This window comes from Phascolarctos cinereus, unplaced genomic scaffold (assembly GCF_003287225.1).
Source record: "Phascolarctos cinereus isolate Bilbo 61053 unplaced genomic scaffold, phaCin_HiC Scaffold_4;HRSCAF=312, whole genome shotgun sequence".
NCBI lineage: Eukaryota > Metazoa > Chordata > Mammalia > Diprotodontia > Phascolarctidae > Phascolarctos > Phascolarctos cinereus.
This window is the reverse complement of record NW_027555847.1, coordinates 668,446,184-668,466,982: the sequence shown is the minus strand read 5'-3', so window position 1 is coordinate 668,466,982 and position 20,799 is coordinate 668,446,184. Positions and strand designations below refer to the sequence as shown.

The window sequence follows — 20,799 nt, the reverse complement described above, 5'->3', positions numbered from 1 at the left end:
TATGAAGGGAAATGTTTGCCTTGGGTCCCATGTCCAGGCTGGATAAATGGAAACCCTGAGCGACTTGGGCTCCAAGGGGCTAGGGTGGATGGAGGGCAAGAGTTGGAACCTACCTCCTCTTACTCAATGATACCAGTCTACTGTTTACCAATTTTTAGGGGTTCTTTTTGGCCTACAGGGTTAAGTTCAAATTCCTTTTCTTGGCGTTTGAAGACCTCTGCCATCTGGTACCATCCAATCATTCCAACATTCTTGTATTCTTCCCTTCCACATACTGTATACTCTAGCCAAACTAGAGAACTCTCTGCTAAGCCCCTCCTTTCACCCCCCCACCAAAAAAAAAACAACCCACACTCCATGTTCTTCTGTGCTATTTGCTACTCATGGAATACCTTCCCTCTGTCTCTTTGCTTACCGAATTCCTATCCATCCTTTAAAGCCCAGGCAAATTGCCACCTCCTCCAGGAAGACTTCCTTGAGCTCCCTGGTTGGTACTGACCTACCCTCACAGACCTGATATAGCACTTGGTTTACCCCTCAATAATACACTTATCAAGTAATGCTGTGTATTACATTTAATTTGTTTGTTTCTTGCCCCCTTTAACAGATTATGTGCTCCATGAGGGCAGGCAGGGACTATGTCATATTAAACTTTGTCTCCCCTCCTCTATTCCACCTAGTACAATGTTCTGCAAACAGTGTGTGTATTCAATGTTTATTGAACTAACTGGAATCAGGGGCCCAGGGACCAATGGTCACCAGATGCTGTGTGGCACCACCAGGAGGATGAGGCCGGAACTACTCTGGAACCCAAAAGCCCCGGTACTTGTCGGCCTCCACCCGGGAGAAGCAGACGTGATTGGCTTTCACTGGAGCATTCCCATGGGGAACCACCCTCTATATATGGGCCTGAATCCTTAGCAAACACTAGCCAGTTTGCTCCCAGGGAAATGATTTTGACATCACTACTAGAGGGAAGGGCTGGGGCATCTGATCCCATAATCCAGAGAATTTCAGAGCTAGAAGAGGACCTTTAAGACCATCCCATTTTACAGATAGGAAAACTTTGCCCTAAAGAATTTAAGTGATTTGCCTAGGGCCACACTATGAGTCTCTTTCCAACACACCATCCTGCATTGTCTAGTGCAAAAGTTACTTCCTCGAGGGTACACAGATGAGTCAGCAAGGCTAGGAATAAAAGCTGGGTCCCTGTCCCCCAGGCCAGGCCTCTTTCTCCAACCCCACTCCTCTTGGTTCTATTCCTTTTCTCAGCAATTGGTCCCTTCCGTCCCCTGATCTGTCCCAAACTAACTCTGAGGTCTAACCCTAAGAAGCCTGTTGTACAGTAAGTGGAAATGGGGTAACTGTTACTGACAACTGGGGGTAGCCTCTGGAACCCAGGCAGGAAAGAGTTAAAGGCTGACCCAGTAGCTAAAGGACTAAACTGAGATATGGAAGATGGAAGAACCCTCTTCGCTCCTGGGCTGGGGTACAGGTGGGAGGTACAGATAGTCACTTTCTCCTAGCCCCCTCTACGGGAGTCTAGGCTTTTTCTAAACAACAAATAGGGAAGGGTAGCATGGAGGGAGATTGAATTGAGTAAAAGAAAGGTGAGAACTGTTGATATCCCTAAGATCAGAGGTCTTCCTTTGAAGTCAGGAAGTATCTCTAGGGTTGGGGTCTTCCTAGAGATGGAAGTGGGTGTGGAGGACCATCTCTGGAGCCAGGGACCGGAGGGGATTCCTTTGCATCAGGTGTTATCATTGGATTGGGAGCTAGGAAGAATTTCCTTGGGTTCCGGGGGCATCCTCAGGGTTACGTGTAAAGGTTTCAGTTCCTGCCCCAGCCTGAAGCATTTCCATCCTCCTTCGCCGGCCAGATACTCTGCGAGTAGGGGAGGGAGACAGGCTTCTACGGCCAGGTCCCCCCATTTCACGGCGTATATCTCCCAATGCAGTCCTAGGATTGTCCAGGAGCCGCTGGAAAAGACTCCGTTGACCAGCTGGGCGCTCCTGACACTGAAAGGTCACGGCTATGCCCACATCTGCCTTCATCTCCCTCGAGAAGCCATCTGAGGTACCATCAAAACAGCGGCCAATGGCGATCTCTTTGGCCAGCCGGGGATTCTGGTCTGTCACCGTGTAGATGCCATAGTTATGGCCCAAGGGGTCTACAGGCGCAATCATGGAGAAGCCTGTGGGGTCATCAGTTGGGGCCACTGGTGGGTGGCGGGCCAGGTACTCCCTCAAGAGACTGTTGACAGCTGTACGTCGGCAACTACCTTGAGGTATCAGGGTTACCAGAGTCCGGTCTGACAGGCGCTGGTCAAACAGCATCCCACTACACTTGAACTCTACACAGGCTGCCGAGGTGCCAGGATGCTCCATGTCCCTCACGCTGCGTGCATCCCGCAGCCCATAGAGTTGACCCTGAGTGCGAGGATGGCTGCCCCCAGCATTGTGAGACCTCACCATGTAATCCTGGGGCCCCTGTATCTTGACCTTGATGAAGCAGGCACGGAACTCCTGGGGGTTGGGCCACCAGGAGAGGTAATCACCAGTCCAGGAAGACAGCTCACTCTCCCGGAAAGGAACCACATTGTACTCATACTTGTCAGCCTCCACCCGGGAGAAGCGGAAGTGATTGGCTGTCACTGGAGCATCCTCACACTCACGCAGGCTTCGCCAAGGGTAGATGGGGCCTTGAATCTCATCCAGATTATTGGGGTTGGGTTTGGCAAGATTAATCCTGAAACCATTCTTCTTAAAAGCTGGATCATCGTGGTCTGTCCTACGGTAGTCCAACTTGTCCAGGTATGGCTGGGTCACACCCACAGTCCCTGGATGAGGCTGGGGACTGGAAGGTGCAGGCTCCAGCTCCTCACCCCCAAGAGCAGCTGTGATATAGGCAGTATAGGCATCTGCCCTATCAGCATCACAGAAAGCAGGGAGGCAGGCTCCATTGGGGCCTGTGATGGCACTGTCAAAGCGGCCCCAGGCACGGGGATTGGCAGAGTAACCTGGGGCAGGTTCCAAATTGACCAGGGTCACCACCACCCCCTCCACTTGCTCACTGGGTATAAACTTGTCATTGATGTAGGCACGCACCTTGACGAAGCAACGTCGACGCTCTGGAACATCTAAATTGAAGAGGCGCCGCTCCCGGATTTCCACATTTCCTATGAGGAATGTCCGCTCCTCCCTCCGGACTCGGCGCCCAGCTGTCTCTCTATGAAAGTTACTCTCCTCCTCCCATAATCCAGTAGTTGGATTTAGGGACCACAGTTTCATTTCCTCAGCATGCCCTGCCATGTAGACTTGCCCAGCATCCAAACGCACCTCTACCAGTCCTGTCTGTAGCTCCTTCCCAGAGCCCGCAGCTCGGAGGTCCACCAAGAACATGCCGTAAGTTCGCAGCGGGGCCAGCTCCCCATTGTCATCCACAAAGTTGAGGTCACTTGAAGCAGCAGCTGCTGTGGCAAGGTCACGTGGGTCCAGGAAAGTAATACTGGCCTGCACAGTCCCATTATAGGGCTCTCCATTAGGATAGAAGAAGACATTGGCTGGCATAACAATCTCTCCTATGGGATCCATACCCTCTACTGTACCCAGTGGAATGACATTGCTTTTACCAGCATCCAAACTGATGGGCTCCTTCTTCCGCATGACCTTCACCTCCTGGTAAACACCACCTCCCCTAGGGTCAAAGGACAAAACTTTGATTGCATCTACAAACTCCTGGTGTCCATCAATGAAGGTCACAACGAGGCGCTCAGTGGCTGGGGGTACCTCGATCGTGAAATCACCTTGGTAGCCAGTGAAGCCAGTTTTCTCCTTCCCCAGGAGGATCTGGGCAAAGCGCAAGGGCTCCTCTGTGTCAGCAGCCACAACTCGGCCCCTCACCAGCACTTTGGGGGGCATGCACTTCTCACACCCACACTTGGCCACCACCTTCACAGGCAAAACGTAGCCCGAACACCGGATTTCCCGAGTCTCTAACCGGCTCACAGAACAACAGCGGTCAGCAGATTCCCCACACCGAAGGCTGGAGCCAGGTCGGCCAGGGCATCTGGTGTCTGGACAGAGACCCACATTGTAGTAGGCAGATCCTGAAGCAGCCTGGTGGCAATCATCTGGCAGCTTGATGAGGTGCTCAAGGGGCTGAGGGTCACAGAATTGCTGACCTGGAGCTGGAGGAGAAACCAGTAACAGCATCAAGGGCTTAGTCCGGGGCCAGGAGGCCAATCTGGGGCTGAGGGTGGGGCTAGGACTCAGTCTAGGATGAAGATTCATTCAGTATTCATTGGCTTAGTCCAGGGCTGAGGTTGAAAGCTCTGTTTGGGCCCAGATTCAGGATGACTTGTGAAAGGGGGCTCAGCCTAGAAAATGAGTCAGGGCTGAATCTAGAACCACGATCAGGGGCTTAATCCAGGACTAGGACCTCAGTCCAAGGCCAGGGTAGGCAACTCATTCCAAGACTGGGGTCTCAGTCCATGGCCAGGGATGGAGGCTCAGTTCAAGGCCAGAACTGGACAGAATCCAGGGCTGGTCTCAGAAGTTCATCCCATGTTCAGGAAAGAATAACCTAATTTTCTGTGCCTATTCTCAAAAGATTGAACCCATGGCCCTGGATCTCACGTAGGCCCACAATACCCAACACGTCAGGCCCAGCTCCCATTAACTGCCCTAAAAATACCAGCAGATGCCAACCTTCTCTCCCCCTCTTCTATATCCCAATCTTCTCTCCTAGGGGAGTTCTAGTTTTGCCCCCTCCTGCCCAGCCACCCTAGGCTCTAGGGCAGACATCAAGGGGAGGGAACGGGTTACAGTCAGGACAAGAGATGCTCACCCAACACGGTCAGGACAGCAGTGTTGGACTTAATGGTTCCAGCATCACTGTTGGCTTTGCAGTGGTAGGTGCCTGCCTGATCCAGGCCCAAGTTCCTGAGCACCAGGTTGCTGTCATACTTGTAGACTTTTCTGTCCAGCAGGCTCCCATTGTGGTACCTGGAGGAAGGTGGGGGAGAGGGAGAAGGAAGGAAGCAGGGACAGGATCAGCTGGGGTGGGGGGAAGGGAAAGGACACAGGGCTGGGGCTGTCGTGACAACAGCAAGGGACAAAAGGAGGAAAGAGGGGCACCCAAACCCACTTTGGGGCCCCCCCAGCCCTTGCCCTACCTCCTGACCTCTGCACTGTCGGATTAGACAGCCACCTCCTTGGGGACAGGGAGGATTTCAATTTTGTCTTTAAATCCCCAGCTCTACCTCAGTGCCTAACACACAGAGGGCTTAAGAACGGCTGTGGACGTGCATGAGCTCTCTCTGACTTGTCCCTCTTCCCTACTTCCCATATACAATCTGCTGTCTGGACTGATCATTTCTCTGCTGTAGCATCTCTGAGATCCTTTCTCTCCACTCATGTCACCATCACTTTCATTTAGGCCCTCATCACCTAGGCCTGGAGAACTCTACCGGCTTCTGGTCACCTGGATTCACCTCTCTTCTCCAGTCTATCCTTCCCACAACTACCAGAAACACCTTTGTAAGGGACAGTCCTGAGCGTGGCACTTTCCCTGCTCAAAACTCCCAGAGGATTCCTCTTGCCTCTGGGGATAAAAGGCGAAATCTTTAGCCTGCATTTAAGGCCCATCTACAGTCTGGCTCCAGTTTACTTTTTGGCCTTATTTCATGTCGCTCCCCTTGGTGCCATCTATGTTACAGCCAGAACAGTCTCCTACCTGTTCCCTGAATATAATACGTGATATTTATACAGTGCTTAAAGGCACAGTGTCTGGCACATATCATGGCTTAATACATATTTGCTTTCTTCCTCTTCCTTTCTCTCCTTCTCTTCCTTCCTCTTCCTTCCTTCCCTGCCTCCTTTCTTCCTTCCTGTTCCTTCCTCCCTCTTCCTCCCTTCTCTGCTTCCTTCCTCTGCCTTCCTTCCCTGCCTCCTTTCTTCCTTCCTGTTCCTTCCTCCCTCTTCCTTCCTTCTCTGCTTCCTTCCTCTGCCTTCCTTCCCTGTCTCTTTTCTTCCTTCCTCCACTCCCATCTTCCTTCCTTCCTCCTTCTTCCTTCCTTCTTTCTTTCCCCTTCCTTCCTTCCTCTTCTTTTCTTCCCTACTTCCTTTCCTTCCTCCCTCTTCCTTTCTTCCCTGCCTCCTTCCCTCCTCTTTCTTCCCTCCTTTTTTCTCTCCTTCCTTCCCTGCCTCTTTCCTTCCTGCCTCTTCCTTTCTTCCCTGCCTCCTTCTTTCCTTTCTCCCTCTTCCTTTCTTTCCTCTTTCTGTCTTCCTTCTTTCTCTCCTTCCACCCCTCTTTCTTTCCTTCCTTACCTTCTTCCTTTCTGCTCTGTGCATACTCCAGCCTAAGAATACCCTCCTTCCTCATCTTGACCTTTTATATCTACACCCTTGCTTCAAGGCTCAGCTCAGGGGCTACCTCCTCCTTGAAGTCTTCCCAGGTCCTCAGCTAAAAGTGTTCTCTTCAACCTCATTTTCCTAGAGTACTCTGTCCAGATATCTCCTTTGCCCCCAGCATTTCCTCTTACATTTATTTCTGTCTACTTGTGTCCCTACTCCAGTCCCATTAGAATGTAAGGACCCTGAGGTCAGGGACTGTGTATGTTTGTTTGTTTGTTTGCTTGTTTGTTTTCATTTTTACATCCCCAGCACCTGGGTCAGAACCTTGCACATAGTAGGTCTTTAATAAATGTCTGCTGAATGAATGGATGACAAACCAAGGGCTAGAACCAACGTTTTCAGGCTCTGGGCCCATTTCTGCTACATCACACTGATCATATCAAATAATTAACAATCCAAAGTCTCAGTATAACATGGACATTCACAAAGATGAGCCACACCTCACAAGCGGTACTGCCTATTCATTAGCCCAGAGCCCCTACCAGCTCTACCAGCCCTTATACGCAGGGCAGGTTTTCCGTGGAAATATGGGTGACCCTCATGTCATTCCTTATCTGCTTAGCACAGTGCCTGGCATATAGTTGATGCTTAATAAATGCTTATTGTGGGGCAGCTAGGTGAAGCAGCGATAGAGCACTGGCCCTACAGTCAGGAGGACCTGAGTTCAAATCCAGCCTTAGACACTTACTAGGTGTGTGACCCTGGGCAAGTCACTTAACCCCAATTGCGTCCAAAAAATAAAATAATAAAAAGTAAGGAAAGGAGTTAGCTCACCAGTAGTATTTCTTAGGCATAGGGGTGCCAAGAGCTTTACAGCAGAACATCACATGTTGTCCAGCCTCTCGGACCCGGGACTCTGGCTGCTTCACCAGATAGGGCTTCTCTGGGGAGGAAAAAAGGGGTTAACTGATAGAAGGCATAGGCAGACCCAGCCCCAGGCCCAACCCTCCTGCTACAGCATTTTGCTAAATGCTGGAGAGTGTTTGTAATGTGATTCATTTTTAACTAGTCCTAATTTTAAATGGACCTCTCCAGGTAGCAAGTCTGATTTCATCCATTAGGGAACTAGTTCAAAGTTCCAGGGTGAGCCAGCCCCTGAGACTGGGCCTGCATCAACCCAGTCATTTCATTCCTTTCCCAGTGTCCTAGATCAGTTTTCACCCTTTTGGCTCACCCTGGACTCCCTGAGGGACCCTTCACTTGCCCCTCCTTACCCAGGGTCCGGAGAATGACCGTGACAGAGGCCATAGTGGAATTGCTGGCCACAGCCCGGCCAATGCCTTGTGTGAAGCCCTCCAGCTGGACGCTGACGTTGGTGTGGCCATCAGAACAGATGCCTGCCACTCGGAAGCTGCCTCGGGCATCTGTGGTGGCCAGGATGGGCTTAGGGCGGCCCTTAAGGGTAACCCGGGCCCCAGGCAGAGGCCGACCAACAGGGGTGACCACAGTACCCACGAGAACATGATCCTGGCAGACACAGCCGCTACAATCCTTGCTGACTGCACCTCGGCCACAGTTCAAACGGCAACCTGGAGAGGGAGCCCAAGGCTGAGGACGGTCTCATCTCCAAGCACCAGGGTCTGTACCTTAGGGGAGATGGGGGTGGGAAGAATAGCAGGATAGGGAGCAACGGGAGTCTAGCCTCCAAGGAGGTAATCCTCCCTCTACTGGGAGCCCAGGGAAGCAAACAGGGAGAGGGACAAGGCAAGGTGCACCCTAGCCTCAAACTGCAGGGAAGAGCTGCCCTGGGTAAGGAAAGCCCCTGTGGCTGGGCCTCCACTGGGGAGAGAAAAGAATGTGGAAGTCCTGCAGGGTCTTTAAGCCAACTCCCTCAAGGCTAGAAAGGGCACCAGAATCATGGGTCTGAAAGTGGGCCCTGAGAAGGATTCAAAGGGTATAAACAGCCTCACAGACTTAGTTCTGTAGGCATTATCCTTTGGGGAGGGGGCTTGCAGAACATGGATGCCCACAAAGTGTCTTCCACAGACCTAGGCCTGGTGGATGGCGCAAGAAAGAGGCTCAGAGAAGGGGAAACAGGGAATTCAGTGAAGAGACCTGGTATTTAAGGAAGAAGTAGGAAGCTCAGCAAGGAGGAGGAATTCTCAGGGCCAGCTCTACTGGGCTGCATATCCAAATGGGTCCAGCTGCTTTGGAGCCAGAGGGATGAGGTGGCCAACCCAGCTTCATTGACTCAGAAGCTCCCCTCTTCCTTCACTGCCTCCTCTCCACCACCACCCCTCCTCTTCCAAATCCTGGCACTTTTTCATATAAAAGGGAAATTTCCACTGGAAACTATTTCTGCACCAGCCCAGCCCCAACCAGGAGCTCTAAATTCAGGGGCCCAGAGCTGGAGGCACCTCCAAGCCCAGGCAGAAAGAAGTGCCCCCACATCCACCCCACCCCCATAGTTTAGTGTGAATCTGGATTAGAAAGTCAGGGAGAATTTGGATTCCTTGAATTTCCCTGACCAGCTCCTTTCTGAGTGAGAGAGAAGGGGGAAGAGGCAGATGAAAGACCAGTTGGTTGACCCAGGTGTCATCTTCTACCAATGAACCACCAAAGTGAGGGCTTCCCTATATCCCACTGTTCTAGGACCCTTCTACCGTCCTTCCCACTGCCCTTATTCACAGTACCTAGGTATGTCCGACACTTCTTCTGTTACACCCTCCCCCAAGTATCTAGACACAGAGCAACCTCCATATGCCATTCCATTCCCATCCCAGTACCTGGGCACGGTGGTCGCACACATTTCTGAGCTTCCACAGAACGTCCTTTACAAGCACCCTTCTTGGCTCCTGGGCAGCGCCGACGGCGGAGGCGACGGCCTGGCCCACAGCTTCCAGAGCATGGCCCCCATGCTCCCCACTCACTCCATGAAGCAACTGGAAGAGGTAGGAGAGGTCACAAGGTCATCGGTGGCCAGGGCGTGGCAGTCCCTCCTTAAGCCATGCAGCAGAAGAAATGCCTATATATTCAACCTTGCCCCTTAGCAGTAGCAGAGAGGGCCTGGGCCCTGGAATGAGCCACAGCTAATCAAAACAATTGCCCTCTCATTTTTTGGAGCAGGCACACCATTGAATGGTGTTCTCAAAGCCGCTTCACCTTCTTGATAATCTAGACAGGCAGCACGCATTAGGGCTAAGAATACTGGGCTGAGAGCCCTGAAGACCTGTCTTCAGGTTCCAGTTCAGGTAGTTCCCACTAGTTGTGTGACCCTGGGCAAGTCACTGGACTTCTCTGAGACTATTTTCTTCATCTGAAAAGTGGGGATATTACATGTGCATAGCCTACTCCTCTAGGGTTGAAAGCACCGTAGACACACTGGTAGTCTATTATTATATAAAAGCTCTATGACTATTATAATCCCACATAGCAGTCAAAGACCCTACTACACTCTCTACCAAGATGGAGAGGCTTCAAGCCCAGGTGTCCACGGACCAGTCCAAGTGCAGAAGCCACTGGGTCTTGGATTGCTTTGGCCACAGCAATTGGATAAACCGGCTGCTAAGGTGCAGAAGGGGCTGCTATCTGCACCAGCAGAGGATGACACCAACATCGTTTGCAAAAAAAAAAAAAAAAATATATATATATATATATATATATATATATATATATATATATATATATATATATATATATATATATATATATAATAAGTGCTTGCATAGGACTTTTAGGTTTTCCAGCTGCTTTTCTCACATACAGCCTGTGAAGCAGGTAGCTCAAGTAATCATAGATGAGAAAATAGAGTTTCAGTTAAAGAAGAATTTACAACGTATAGCTAAAATGGACATTACAAGCTTGAGCTCTCTAGCAGGAAAGAGTCATGAGGAGGAAGCTGGTGGCCAGGATGGGGTGGTGGATGATTTTTGAGTCTGACAGGTCCCCATTTCCCTCATGGTGGCTGGGGAGGCACTCACCCGAGCAAAGCGAGGCAGGGCAAGGCTTCTGCTCTTCAGATGGCCCCGAACAGGGAGGCTGGTGAAGGAGCCAGAGGGGCTGAGGGCCCAGACATCGGCGCTGGCGGGTCTGGATCCCGTGACTCTGCACTCCACAGGTCGACTGACTGCAGGGACTCCAAGCAGACCAGGCAGACCAGGCCACAGGTTCTGGTGGAACCCAGCATGTGAGAAAAGCCGGGGAGGGCTGCAATCCCCTTTTCCTGGAGCTTAAGGTCTCATAAGTGCCTTCCCTTCAGGGTCTGGGACTGAATCCTGAGGAAACCCTCTACCCAGATGTCTTGCCAACCCACCCACCCCCAGTACTGGAGGATTGGAGAAAGGAGAAAGAGATAGAGGAGAGGTGGCAATGAGAGAGAAAGAGACGGAAGGAAACAGAGAGGCAGAAACAAAGACAAATAGAGACAGAGAGAGAGTGGTGGAAAGAGAAGCAAAGTGAGACAGACACACAGGAGAAACGAATTCAGAGATACACACAAAGAGGCAAAAAAAAAATGACAGATCTGACTGAAAGAAGAGAAAGAGAAATGAGGAAAGAAAAACACAGTCTTAAAGGATAGAGAAATTCTTGGTCTGGGTCGGGGCTGCTTGGCCCAGAGGCAAGATAAATAAGCTTCCTATTGTACAGAACCATAATTCTGGTGGGGAGATCAGGGCTTTGCCCCAGGGCACTGGCAGTATTTATACTCCTACAGCATGAAAACTGGACTTAGCACCTAGTTAGCGAGAATAATTAGGTAAAATCTGGAGCTACCAGATGGTTTCCTAGGGCTTATAACCTGAGGGAGCTCCTCCTCAGCCCAGCCCAGCCCAGCCCAGTCTTCCTCTCATACCCCTTGAAGTGACTTCCCACGTCCCTTGGGTTCCTCCCTCCACCTCGTGCTCTTTGTCCCAGGTATTAATATTGCTTGTTACAGGCCTGCCATTGTGTGATAGGGACCCTCAGAAGGCTCCTTGGCCTCACCCCATTTTTCTCCCCAACCCCACAGCAATGTCTGCACACTCACCCAGCGGGCACTTGAATCGGACATGGTAATTGGAACAACTCTTTCCCTCCGGCTGCTCCCGGTTGAGGCACCAGAAGCCCCTCTCAAGACTGTAGTGCACCCGTTCACCCACATCTGAAGGCAATTCCCACTCGGTGGTCCGGGCCTCCAGGGCCAGGGGATGGGCACACAATCGCTCACCATAATAGAATCGAATGGCCTCCAGGCTTTCAAAGTCCCCATCACCCCCAGGGTGGTCCACGTTGAACCAGGATGTCCACTCAGCAAAGCCATCTGCGGGGCAGGGAGTGGCAAAGGCTGGGACCCAGAGGGACTAAGAGGGCACCGAGGTCCCTAGCTCATGCTACCTGGTGAGCTAGCCAAGAATCAGCCAACGAGGGTGTCAATCCCCACCCCCAGCTCTAGCCTATCACCCCAGCCCTGCCCTATCATTAAAGGTCTCCTGGTATGAGACAGAGCTGGAGTTAGGATCCCAACTTTGCCCCTTTACTAACTGTATGACCCTCAGCAAGCCAAGTCTCATCTGTAAACATGAGCATAATGTTTGAATCACACACAAATGTTTGGTGTTTCTTATTATCGTTGTTCAGGAAAAACAATTTCAAGGCGTGTGCTCTCCATCTCTGGGCAGGAATGGACATCAGAGATGATGCTCCATCAGTCAGTCTGAGAAGTCGTGGTTGCTGGGCACCAGAAGCCTGGGCCTGCTACCCCCAACTACTTAATTAGAGCTAGCATTTATAAAGCACTTTAAGGTTTTCTAAGCACTTTATACATAAGGTAGTTAATCCCATTTTACAGATAAGGAAACAAGCTGGCAGGGGTTAAGTGATTTGCCCAAAGGCACATGGCTAAGAAGTGTCTGGGGCTGGCTTTGAACTCAGGTGTTCCTGACTCCCGGCCCAGTGCTCAATCGGCCAAACCACCTAGATGCCTAGCTCAATTGAGTTCATCCACCAGGATATTTCGTAGTGTCCCAAACTGGAGAGCCAGAGATTAGAATCCCTGCTCACAGGGGCTTCATGACTCACAGGGCTGGGGTGTGAACTGGGAAGAGAGATAGCCCTTGTTCTTAAGAAGGTTATAAGGGCACTGCCAACCTGAGCTCACCCGGAGGAAGGTATCCTTGGCCTGGAGATCTCAGCAGGGAAGCAGGGGACGGGGCTTCTCACCTTTGCCGCTACCTCCCAGCATCACTCCCTCTCCCTGCCCCTAGGCCCAGGGAAGCTCTAACTGTGAAGAGGATTGGGGTGGAGTGGGGGCTCACCTTCCAAGTTGTCCTCTGGGGAAGGGGCACGCCTGGCCACCTTCCTCTGAGATAGACTCGGGGCAAGATCGGTTCCTTGGGCATCAACCCTGGTCAGAGCCTCTGTGAGGAGGGAATAAGGCTATGCATAGGCTCCTGGGTCATTGTCTCCACCCAGCTGCCAAGGAGCAGTGCTCAGCATTACAGGTAAACAGAGGGAGAGCCAGGAGTCCAGGGAGGAAAGAGAAGAGAAGGGGAAAAGATAAAAGGCCATCTTTTACTGGAATGCATCCCCAGCCCCTCTTATTTCTGGTGCCTTCTCTCAGTCAGTCGTCTCTCTTTCACCCTGCGTATAGCCTGCTTTGTATATTTTTGTTTGCATGTTGTCTCTACCATTAGACTGTAAGCTCCTCCAGGGCAGGAACTGACCCTAGTGTTTAGTCCAGTGCCTGACACTTAGGTGTTTAGTAAATGTTTACCAATCGACCCGTTGATTGTGCTGCAAAGGGTCCCCAAGAGCCTAAGTGGATGATGGGGAGGAGAAGTGGGAACATGACAAGGAAGAAGGTTGAGGGAAAGGTGTCCCTGGCTCCTGGGCTCCCTCAGGAGGGGGCGAAGAGAGGAAGCAAGAGGGAGGGAACTTCTGTCGCATGAATAACCTACCCTGTACAGTACCAAGCCCAAGGCTTGATAACCTAGGAAGATAGTGGAGAATGAGCCTGGGTTCCAAGGGTATGGGTGAGGCAAAAGGAAGGGGGGAGCAGTGGGTGGCACAATTGTCTTAGGCAAGAAAGGAGAAGATAGGGGAGGACCCTGAGCCCCTCCATCTCTCACAAAGTTCCCATATGCCCTGTAACTAGTCTTGCTAAAGGTGAGTGTACCCCAAGGCTCTGTCCTGGGCCCCCCTCTCTTCTCCTTCCATACAAATTCATTTGATGACCTCATCAGCTCCTAGGGGTTCAATTGTCATCTTTTTATGCTAACGATTTTCCAATCTACTTATTCAGCCCCAACTTCTCTCCTTTCAGTCTCACATCTCCAACTGCCTAATAGCCATCTTAAACTCAATAGCTAACATTTATATAGTGCTTACCATGTGCCAGGTTACCATTATTGCCTCATTTGAACCCTGGAACATAGGTGCTATAATGACACCCATTTTCAGATGGGAAAACTGAGTCAGACAGGTTATGTGACTTTCCCAATGTCACACAGCTAGTAAGGTATCTGAGGTTAGATCTGAGCTCAGGTCTTCCTGCCTCCAGGCCCAGAACTCTGTGCACTATGGTGCTCCCTAACTGCAAAATAAAACTCATGATCTTTTCTAAACTTTCCCGTTTCTGTCCAGGTTACCATGATCCTCCCAGGCACCCAGGCTTGAAACCAAGATGTCAAACTCAACTTTTCACTCTACCCCCCCATAACAACTCTCATAAGTGCTACCTCCCCCTACCAATGACACTGCAGGGTGACTACCCTCATCACTTTGTACCTGAAGTCTTCTGGTTGATCTCCCAGCCTCGGATCTCTCTTTACTCCACTATTTAGGGCCATCCACTACTTAGCTGTTGAAGCGATCTTCCTAAAACACAGATCTAAGTGAATAGAGTCCTGGCCCTGGAATCAGCAAGAACTGAGTTCAAATCCAGCCTCAGACACGTACTAGCAGTGTGACCCTGGGTAGGTCATTTAATTGTTGTCTGCCTCAGTTTCCTCATCTGTTAACTGGAGATAATAAATAAATGGTACCTACTTCTTAAGATTATTGTAAGGATCAAATGAAACAACTATAAAGTACCTTGCAAATCTCTCAGCACTTTATAAACACTAGCAATAATAATAATAACAACATGCCCCTATTCAATATTCAATTGTTTATACTTAAATGTGAATATGTTGTCTCCCCTGATAGAAGCTCATTGATAGCTATTTCATTTCTCTTTGTATCTCCAATACTTAATTAGCACAGTGCCTGGCACTAATGGATAATTAATAAATCTTTGTTACTTGGTCAGTTATTAAATTGATATCCATCCCCTCTTTATAACTCCAGAACATCAGCTGAAGAAACTGAGAACGTTTAGCTTGAAGAAGAAAAAAAAACACCTTAAGGAGGTGAGGGGAGAACCTGCTAGCTGTGTTCAGATATCTGCAGAGCAGGTCTGTGGATGACAGATGAGACCTAGCACTTCATTCTGCTTGTTCCCAGAGGACAGAACTAGAAACAATGTAAAAATGGCAGAAAAATCAGACATAATTCTTGAATCCAAGGAGCAACCCCCTAATCATGGGAGCGATCCCCAAATGAAACTGGCTGCCTTAGGAGGTGGTAGAAGCTGGCTGACCTCTCAGCAGGGATCTCACAGAGGGGCTTCCAAGTTCAAGTATCAGTTAGATGAGATGATCACTAGATTCCCTTTCACTTCTGAGATCCCATGAGTCTGAAATTCTGGGAATGCCTGGATCCCTTTGAACTCCTTTAGGCTCCACTCTACTGGCCCTTACTCCCACCCCCATGTTTCCCAGGGGTGAGTGCCCATGCCATCAACTACTAGACTGTGAGCCCCCAGAGGGCTGGCATGGGGCTCTTCTCCATCACTGGCTCCCTCCAGATCAATCAAAGCCCAGAAAAAAAAACCACACACACACAGTCGGCTGCTTAGCGACCAGGGGTTGAATTGAGTTCCTCTTGAAAGCTCCTGACTTTGCTTCCACCTCCGCAGGCACGATGCCTAGAGACAACCCTCTTCCAGGGAGGACACCAGGCGGGGGCTGGAGGGAGAGGGCAGTGGGGTTGCTTTGGCCTGGCTGGCAGAGTTGAGCCCAGCAGGACCAGTGAGTCATCTCTCATCAATAAACACTCTGTCTCCATTCCTGGAAACCTTGAAGGCTTGGGTCTGGGGCTTGGGATTTTCCGGGGGTTCTGAAAGGGCAGGGGACCAGAACTGGGAGGGTCCCACTCCTGGGGAGGGACTGCCAGACTAGCCCATTAACTCCCTGTGGCCCAGTGCTTCCTGGACACAGGCCACACCACCACTATCCAAAGGTAAGACTTGAGCTCAGGGGATTTCGAGAGATGGGGAAGATGGAAAACAGAGGGAGACAGCAACAATAAAACAGCAATGATGATGATGATGATGATGATGATGGTGGTGGTGGTGGTGGTGGTGGTGATGGTGATGGTGATGATAGCCAGTATTTACATAGCACCTCAAAGCATGATCCTCATAACAACCCTGGGAGGTAGGTGCTGTTATTAGGCCCACTTTACAGATGGGAAAATTGAGAAAGACACAGATTAATGACTTGCCCAGAGTTACACAGATTAAGTAAGGGTCTGGGGCTGGATTTGAACTCAGGTCTTGCTGATTAAAAGTCCAAAATGCTAACCACTGAATGTAGAAACCTTCCAGATGCCTGGGGAAAAATATGAACATGGGACTAGATTCTCTAGTCTCCTCAGTGCATCCTACTAGCCCTCATCCTGACCCCATGACCAGGACTGTTCTAGGGCCACTTCTTTTATTCTAAACACAAAAGGGTGAATTGTGGTTTTATTTCAGCCTTAATCCATGTCTAGTGCCTGGTTCTGCCTTATAGCCTGGTCCCCAACCCCATCTCCTCCAGCCTATTCTCACTTCAGCCCTAAGAACAGTCCGAGGAATCAGAGAGAGAAAAAGGGACAAGAAGAGATACAGGGAGAGTGAAGAGGCACAGGTCAGTGGAAAGTACAGCATTTTATAGTCAGGAAACCCAAGTTTCAAAACAACTCCACCACTAAGCGGTATTTTACAGCCAAGGAAACTGAATCAGAAAGAGGTTAAGCAACTTGCCCAGGGCCACAGCTAGTAAGTGTGCAAAGCATCATTTGAACTCAGATCTTCTTGACTCCCCAGCATTCTATCCACTACACCACCTAGCTGGCCCCTCTCTGGGCCAAAGCTTCCCTACCTGCTAAATGGAGACAAGACTTAACTTACTCCATAAGAATGTCGTGAGAAATCAGAAAGGTCCCAGTTCTGCCATTAATTCCCTTTATGACTTTTGAAATATCCCTTCCCCTCTCTAGCCCTCAGTTTCCCCATATATAAAATGAGAGGGACTTGAAAATGAGTCTTTAACACTGACCCTGATGGATAGAGAGGAACACAGTCAAGAGGAGGTTCTCAGGGACCCAAGAGTAGTACATGGACTTGCCCTGGAGCAGGGGCACCTTGGAGCTGAAAGGCATGCTGCTGGGACAGAGCCCAGGGTATCAGACTCAGTCAGTGATAGTAATGAACTTCATCTCTGAGAATATAGAGAACTCCAATGGTTTAAGCTGCCACTGGCATTGTTAGCAAGGAATCTAGGTGTGAAACATCTTTGTCACCTATTGCCTCTCACACCCTGTGCTGATACACAGTGAGACTGATCTTGGGGTCCCAGGTATCTATGTGTCCTAGAGGTATCCTACAGTGAGAGTTCCCTCATCTATGTTCCTCTCCTTCTAATCTACCTCCTCTTGTCCTGTCTTTTCAGGTCTCTTATTCCATTCTGCCTTATGTAGTTAACTGTATATATATTTATATTTATATATATATATATATATATATATATATACATATGTATGTATGTATGTATGTATATATCTTAAACACCTACTAGACTAGAAGCTTCCTGAGGGCAGGGGCTGGCTCTTGCTCATTTCAGTATCTTCCATAGCACCCAGTATCTCTGAGGGGTCAGTAATTCTGACCAAAGATCCTTCCTTATCCTCTTCCGCTTTGAATCCCAGATCTAGAAGGAACCTAAGAAGTCTCTAGAGAAACCTCCCATCCAGGGCAGCAATCTTCTTTATGGCCTCCCTGCTAGGGAATCATCCAGGCTCTGTTTAACCCCTCCAGTGATGGAGAAATAAAGTAGAAAAGGGATCCCCTTGTAGAAAAAGAATAAAAAAGCAGATGGGAATGAAATCCATAGTGCCTAGTTTTGCTCTTCTGATGCCCTGGCAGAATCCAAACATCTCTTCCATATGACAGCCCACTGGATGGTTGAAAAAGAGTTGCCTAGGTGCCTGACTCTTCTGTTCTCCAGGATAAATTCCCCCAGCCCTTCCAGCAGCTCATCACAATGAGAAGGTACTCCAAAGCCCTCTCACCATACTAGGAAATTTCCTCCGGTCAAGCTCAGCAATGTCTTTCTTAAACTGTTGAACTCAACACAATATTCAGATAGGGTGTGACCCAAACAATGGGTTCTTCCTTGCTCTGGCCACTGGACATTCGTACAACCTAAATTTGTAATCACTTTTCTTGCCTCACATGTCAGTCCTGTCTCACATTGAGCTTGTGGTCAGTTAAGGGTGCCTAGGCTTTTTTTTCCTCCACATGAATTGCCGTTGATAAGCTTGGTATCTATGCCTTCAAATTTGACGAAGGTGTCAGCTATGCCTTCCCCCAAGCGACTGACAGAAACGTCGAATGGAAGGAAGCTCAGGATAGAGCCCTTTGACACCCACTGGACATCAGACTCAGCCCCTTCCCCCACTTTCTATCCTCCCCGCCACCATCCCCCCACACACACGCGCACACACACACACACACATACACACCACACTTCATCTTCCTGGTCAGAAGGTAAAAGGTAAAAGGAGGAGGGCGGGGGCAGGGATAGAGGTTATCTATTCTGGGCTTCGGTTTCCTCAACTGTCAAATGAAAGGGTTAGGGAGTAGCTCTAGATGTCATGATCCTAGGGAGCACAGACAGCTGGGCACCTGGGAGCGAGGAGCAGGAGCAGGAGCAGGGATTTCAGAAGCAGCTCGGGAGAAGCAGTGGGAGAGGTGCATGGAAAAACTTGGGGGGGGGCGCTGAGGGGAGCGCCAAAGTAGGCCCGAGGCAGAAGGTCCGAGCCAGCGGGATTCGGGCCCGCTTACCCGTTTACCCCAGTCCCAGCCCCGTCCCGGGGCCCAGCCGCTTGGCGCATAGATTGTGCGCGGCAAGCGTCCTCCTGGACAGGACCAAGGCCAGGGGGCACGGGTAGGGGCACGGGATGGGGCTGAAGCGGCTCTCTCACCTGGGGCTCCCGCCAGCTGGGCGGCGGCGAGGCACAGACACAGCAGCGGCAGGAAAGCCGCCATGGCCCGGATCGGGCTTTCCGTCGGGGGTAGCTGGGTGCGCTTCCAGGCGGTACCCGACCCGCGGCAGCTCCTCGCCTTTCCTCTCCTCTCGCTGCTGTGCTCCGCCGCGCGCCACGGTACCCTGGGAACCTCTGGCTGAGACCTGGGAACCTCTGGCTGCGCCCGGGCAGTTGCGCGCTTTTCCCTGCTCCCCCGCCCGCTAGCCCCGCCCCAATTCTGCCCCCCCCCCCACGTTAGGGTGGCTCTGGGATGTGGGTGTTTTTTTTTTCCTTTTTTCAAACAAAGTTGTTCATTTCAGAAGTTTCACGGCTCGGACACCTTCTAGTCCTCACCACGGGTGATGGCAGAGTGAGAATCTGGAGAGGCTAAAGAGCTTATGACCTCGGCTTTCTGCCTGGCCCTGCCCTAGCCCAGGGGGCTACTGCCCACTCCCCACTCCAGCTGGCTGTGTGGCCCCAAACCCTGGCCGAGCCTCTCTGGGCGGGTGCGAGATGAGCGCGCCCCACCTCTGCCGCAGCCTCTCCGTAGCGAGGCGGGGGCTCTCAGCATCAGCTGGTAGGTTGGGATGGAAAAGAGGTGGTACTGTAGGCTGAGGAAAGTTGCAGCTGTTCTTCCACGTCCCACACCCACATCTGCCCTGGCTTGGTGGCCCTCTCCTGTTTGGCTCTTTCCCCCAAGAGCAAGAAAGAAACTTTGGGGCACAGAGCCGCCTTGTCTCCGGACGCATCCTCTCGAGGCTCTCCCAGAGAATGTCTCACCCTGCAGGTGGCTTGGTGAGACAAGGAGCGTAGAGGGAAAGCACCGGACTTGGGTTCCAGGCCCGCTCCAACACTTTGTAACTTGGTGCTTGTGAGGAAGTCATTTCAAAAAGAATCATTGATTTTGAGCCGAAAGGGCCTCAAAGACCGAAGACCCACCCACCACCCACCCCCATTTTTCATATGAGTGAAAAGGGGCTCATATAGAGACCGAATTAGTTCCCAGTGTTACACAAGTCATTAAAAAGCTGAACTAGGCTTTGAACCCAGTCCTTCAGACCCCCAACTCAAGTGCTAGCTCCATCCCTCACCTCCATCCTTCTTTGCTCATCTGTAAAATAGGGATAATAATCCTTGCACTGCCTATGTTTGGTGGTCGGGGGCGGGGACAGCCCTGGGGAGCAGGTTTCTAGACTCCTTCTCCCAGGATACAGCAGCACTTTAGCTCAAGGGGCTTCTCAGAGCTGTGGAGCCTTTGTGAAAGTCCAGAGGTGTATTGGCTATTGAGCAGGCCTTAGCTCAGGAAGACCTGGATTAAACTCCTGCCTCGGATAACATGCCAGTAAGCTGTGTGAGTGTGGACAAGCCCTCAAAGACAGTAAATCACAGACAATTGCCAATCTGTACCTGTGGATGGAAGTTCCACACTGGGAGTTTCCTACAGAGAAGTCATAGGACTGGGCCAAAGGCATTGCAGGATGGCTTGTTGTAAGGAGAGAGCCCTTTTACACTGTGTCAAATACGTGCAACTTAACACTTTTAGCAGGGATAAAGGAGAGTGAAAGAGTTCCTCCTTGGAAATAAGGGGAGCTGCCCTAAAATATGTGGCCTGGGGAGTTCTCCAGGCAGCCTCCAGGCTCTTCCACTGACCCAGGGCAAGTCATTCCCTTCTCTCACTCATGTGTAAAATGGAGATCATAATTATTGCACTAAATTCCAGAATTGTGAGCAAATCACTTTGGGAACCTGGAAACACTAGAGGATGGAAGGCTCTTATATAGGAGGGCAGGACCCTGTACACAAGACACCTCTGCTCTTCTCCTGCTCAGCTTCGAAGCTTCCAGAACTGTCCAGGAGCTCTGAGCCACAGGGCCATATGTCAGTGGGGGGCTGGTGGGGAGGGACTAGGCAGTTGGAGCAGCCTTCTGACTCCAGCAAAGGTAGCTTTTTTTTCTTTTTTTTTTGCCATGTGTGTGTGTGTGTGTGTGTGTGTGTGTGTGTGTGTGTGTGTGTGTGCGCTCGCAAGCACATTAGAGGATCATCTCCTTTGAATGCTTTAGCCATGGCTTCCAGA

The 20,799-nt window shown here is 50.6% G+C and overlaps 1 protein-coding gene across 1 annotated transcript; it reads right to left on the bottom strand.

The window, feature by feature from the left end:
• Positions 1–398: 398 nt before the first annotated feature.
• Positions 399–18,804, bottom strand: CILP2 (cartilage intermediate layer protein 2). Its single transcript, XM_078151821.1, has 8 exons — positions 18,684–18,804; positions 12,650–12,751; positions 11,383–11,655; positions 9,143–9,298; positions 7,631–7,945; positions 7,191–7,299; positions 4,849–5,006; positions 399–4,189 (listed from the first exon to the last, which is right to left on the bottom strand). The coding sequence occupies exons 1-8, from the start codon at positions 18,745–18,747 to the stop codon at positions 1,776–1,778; spliced, it is 3,591 nt and encodes a 1,196-aa protein (XP_078007947.1). The 5' UTR covers positions 18,748–18,804; the 3' UTR covers positions 399–1,775.
• Positions 18,805–20,799: the final 1,995 nt, after the last annotated feature.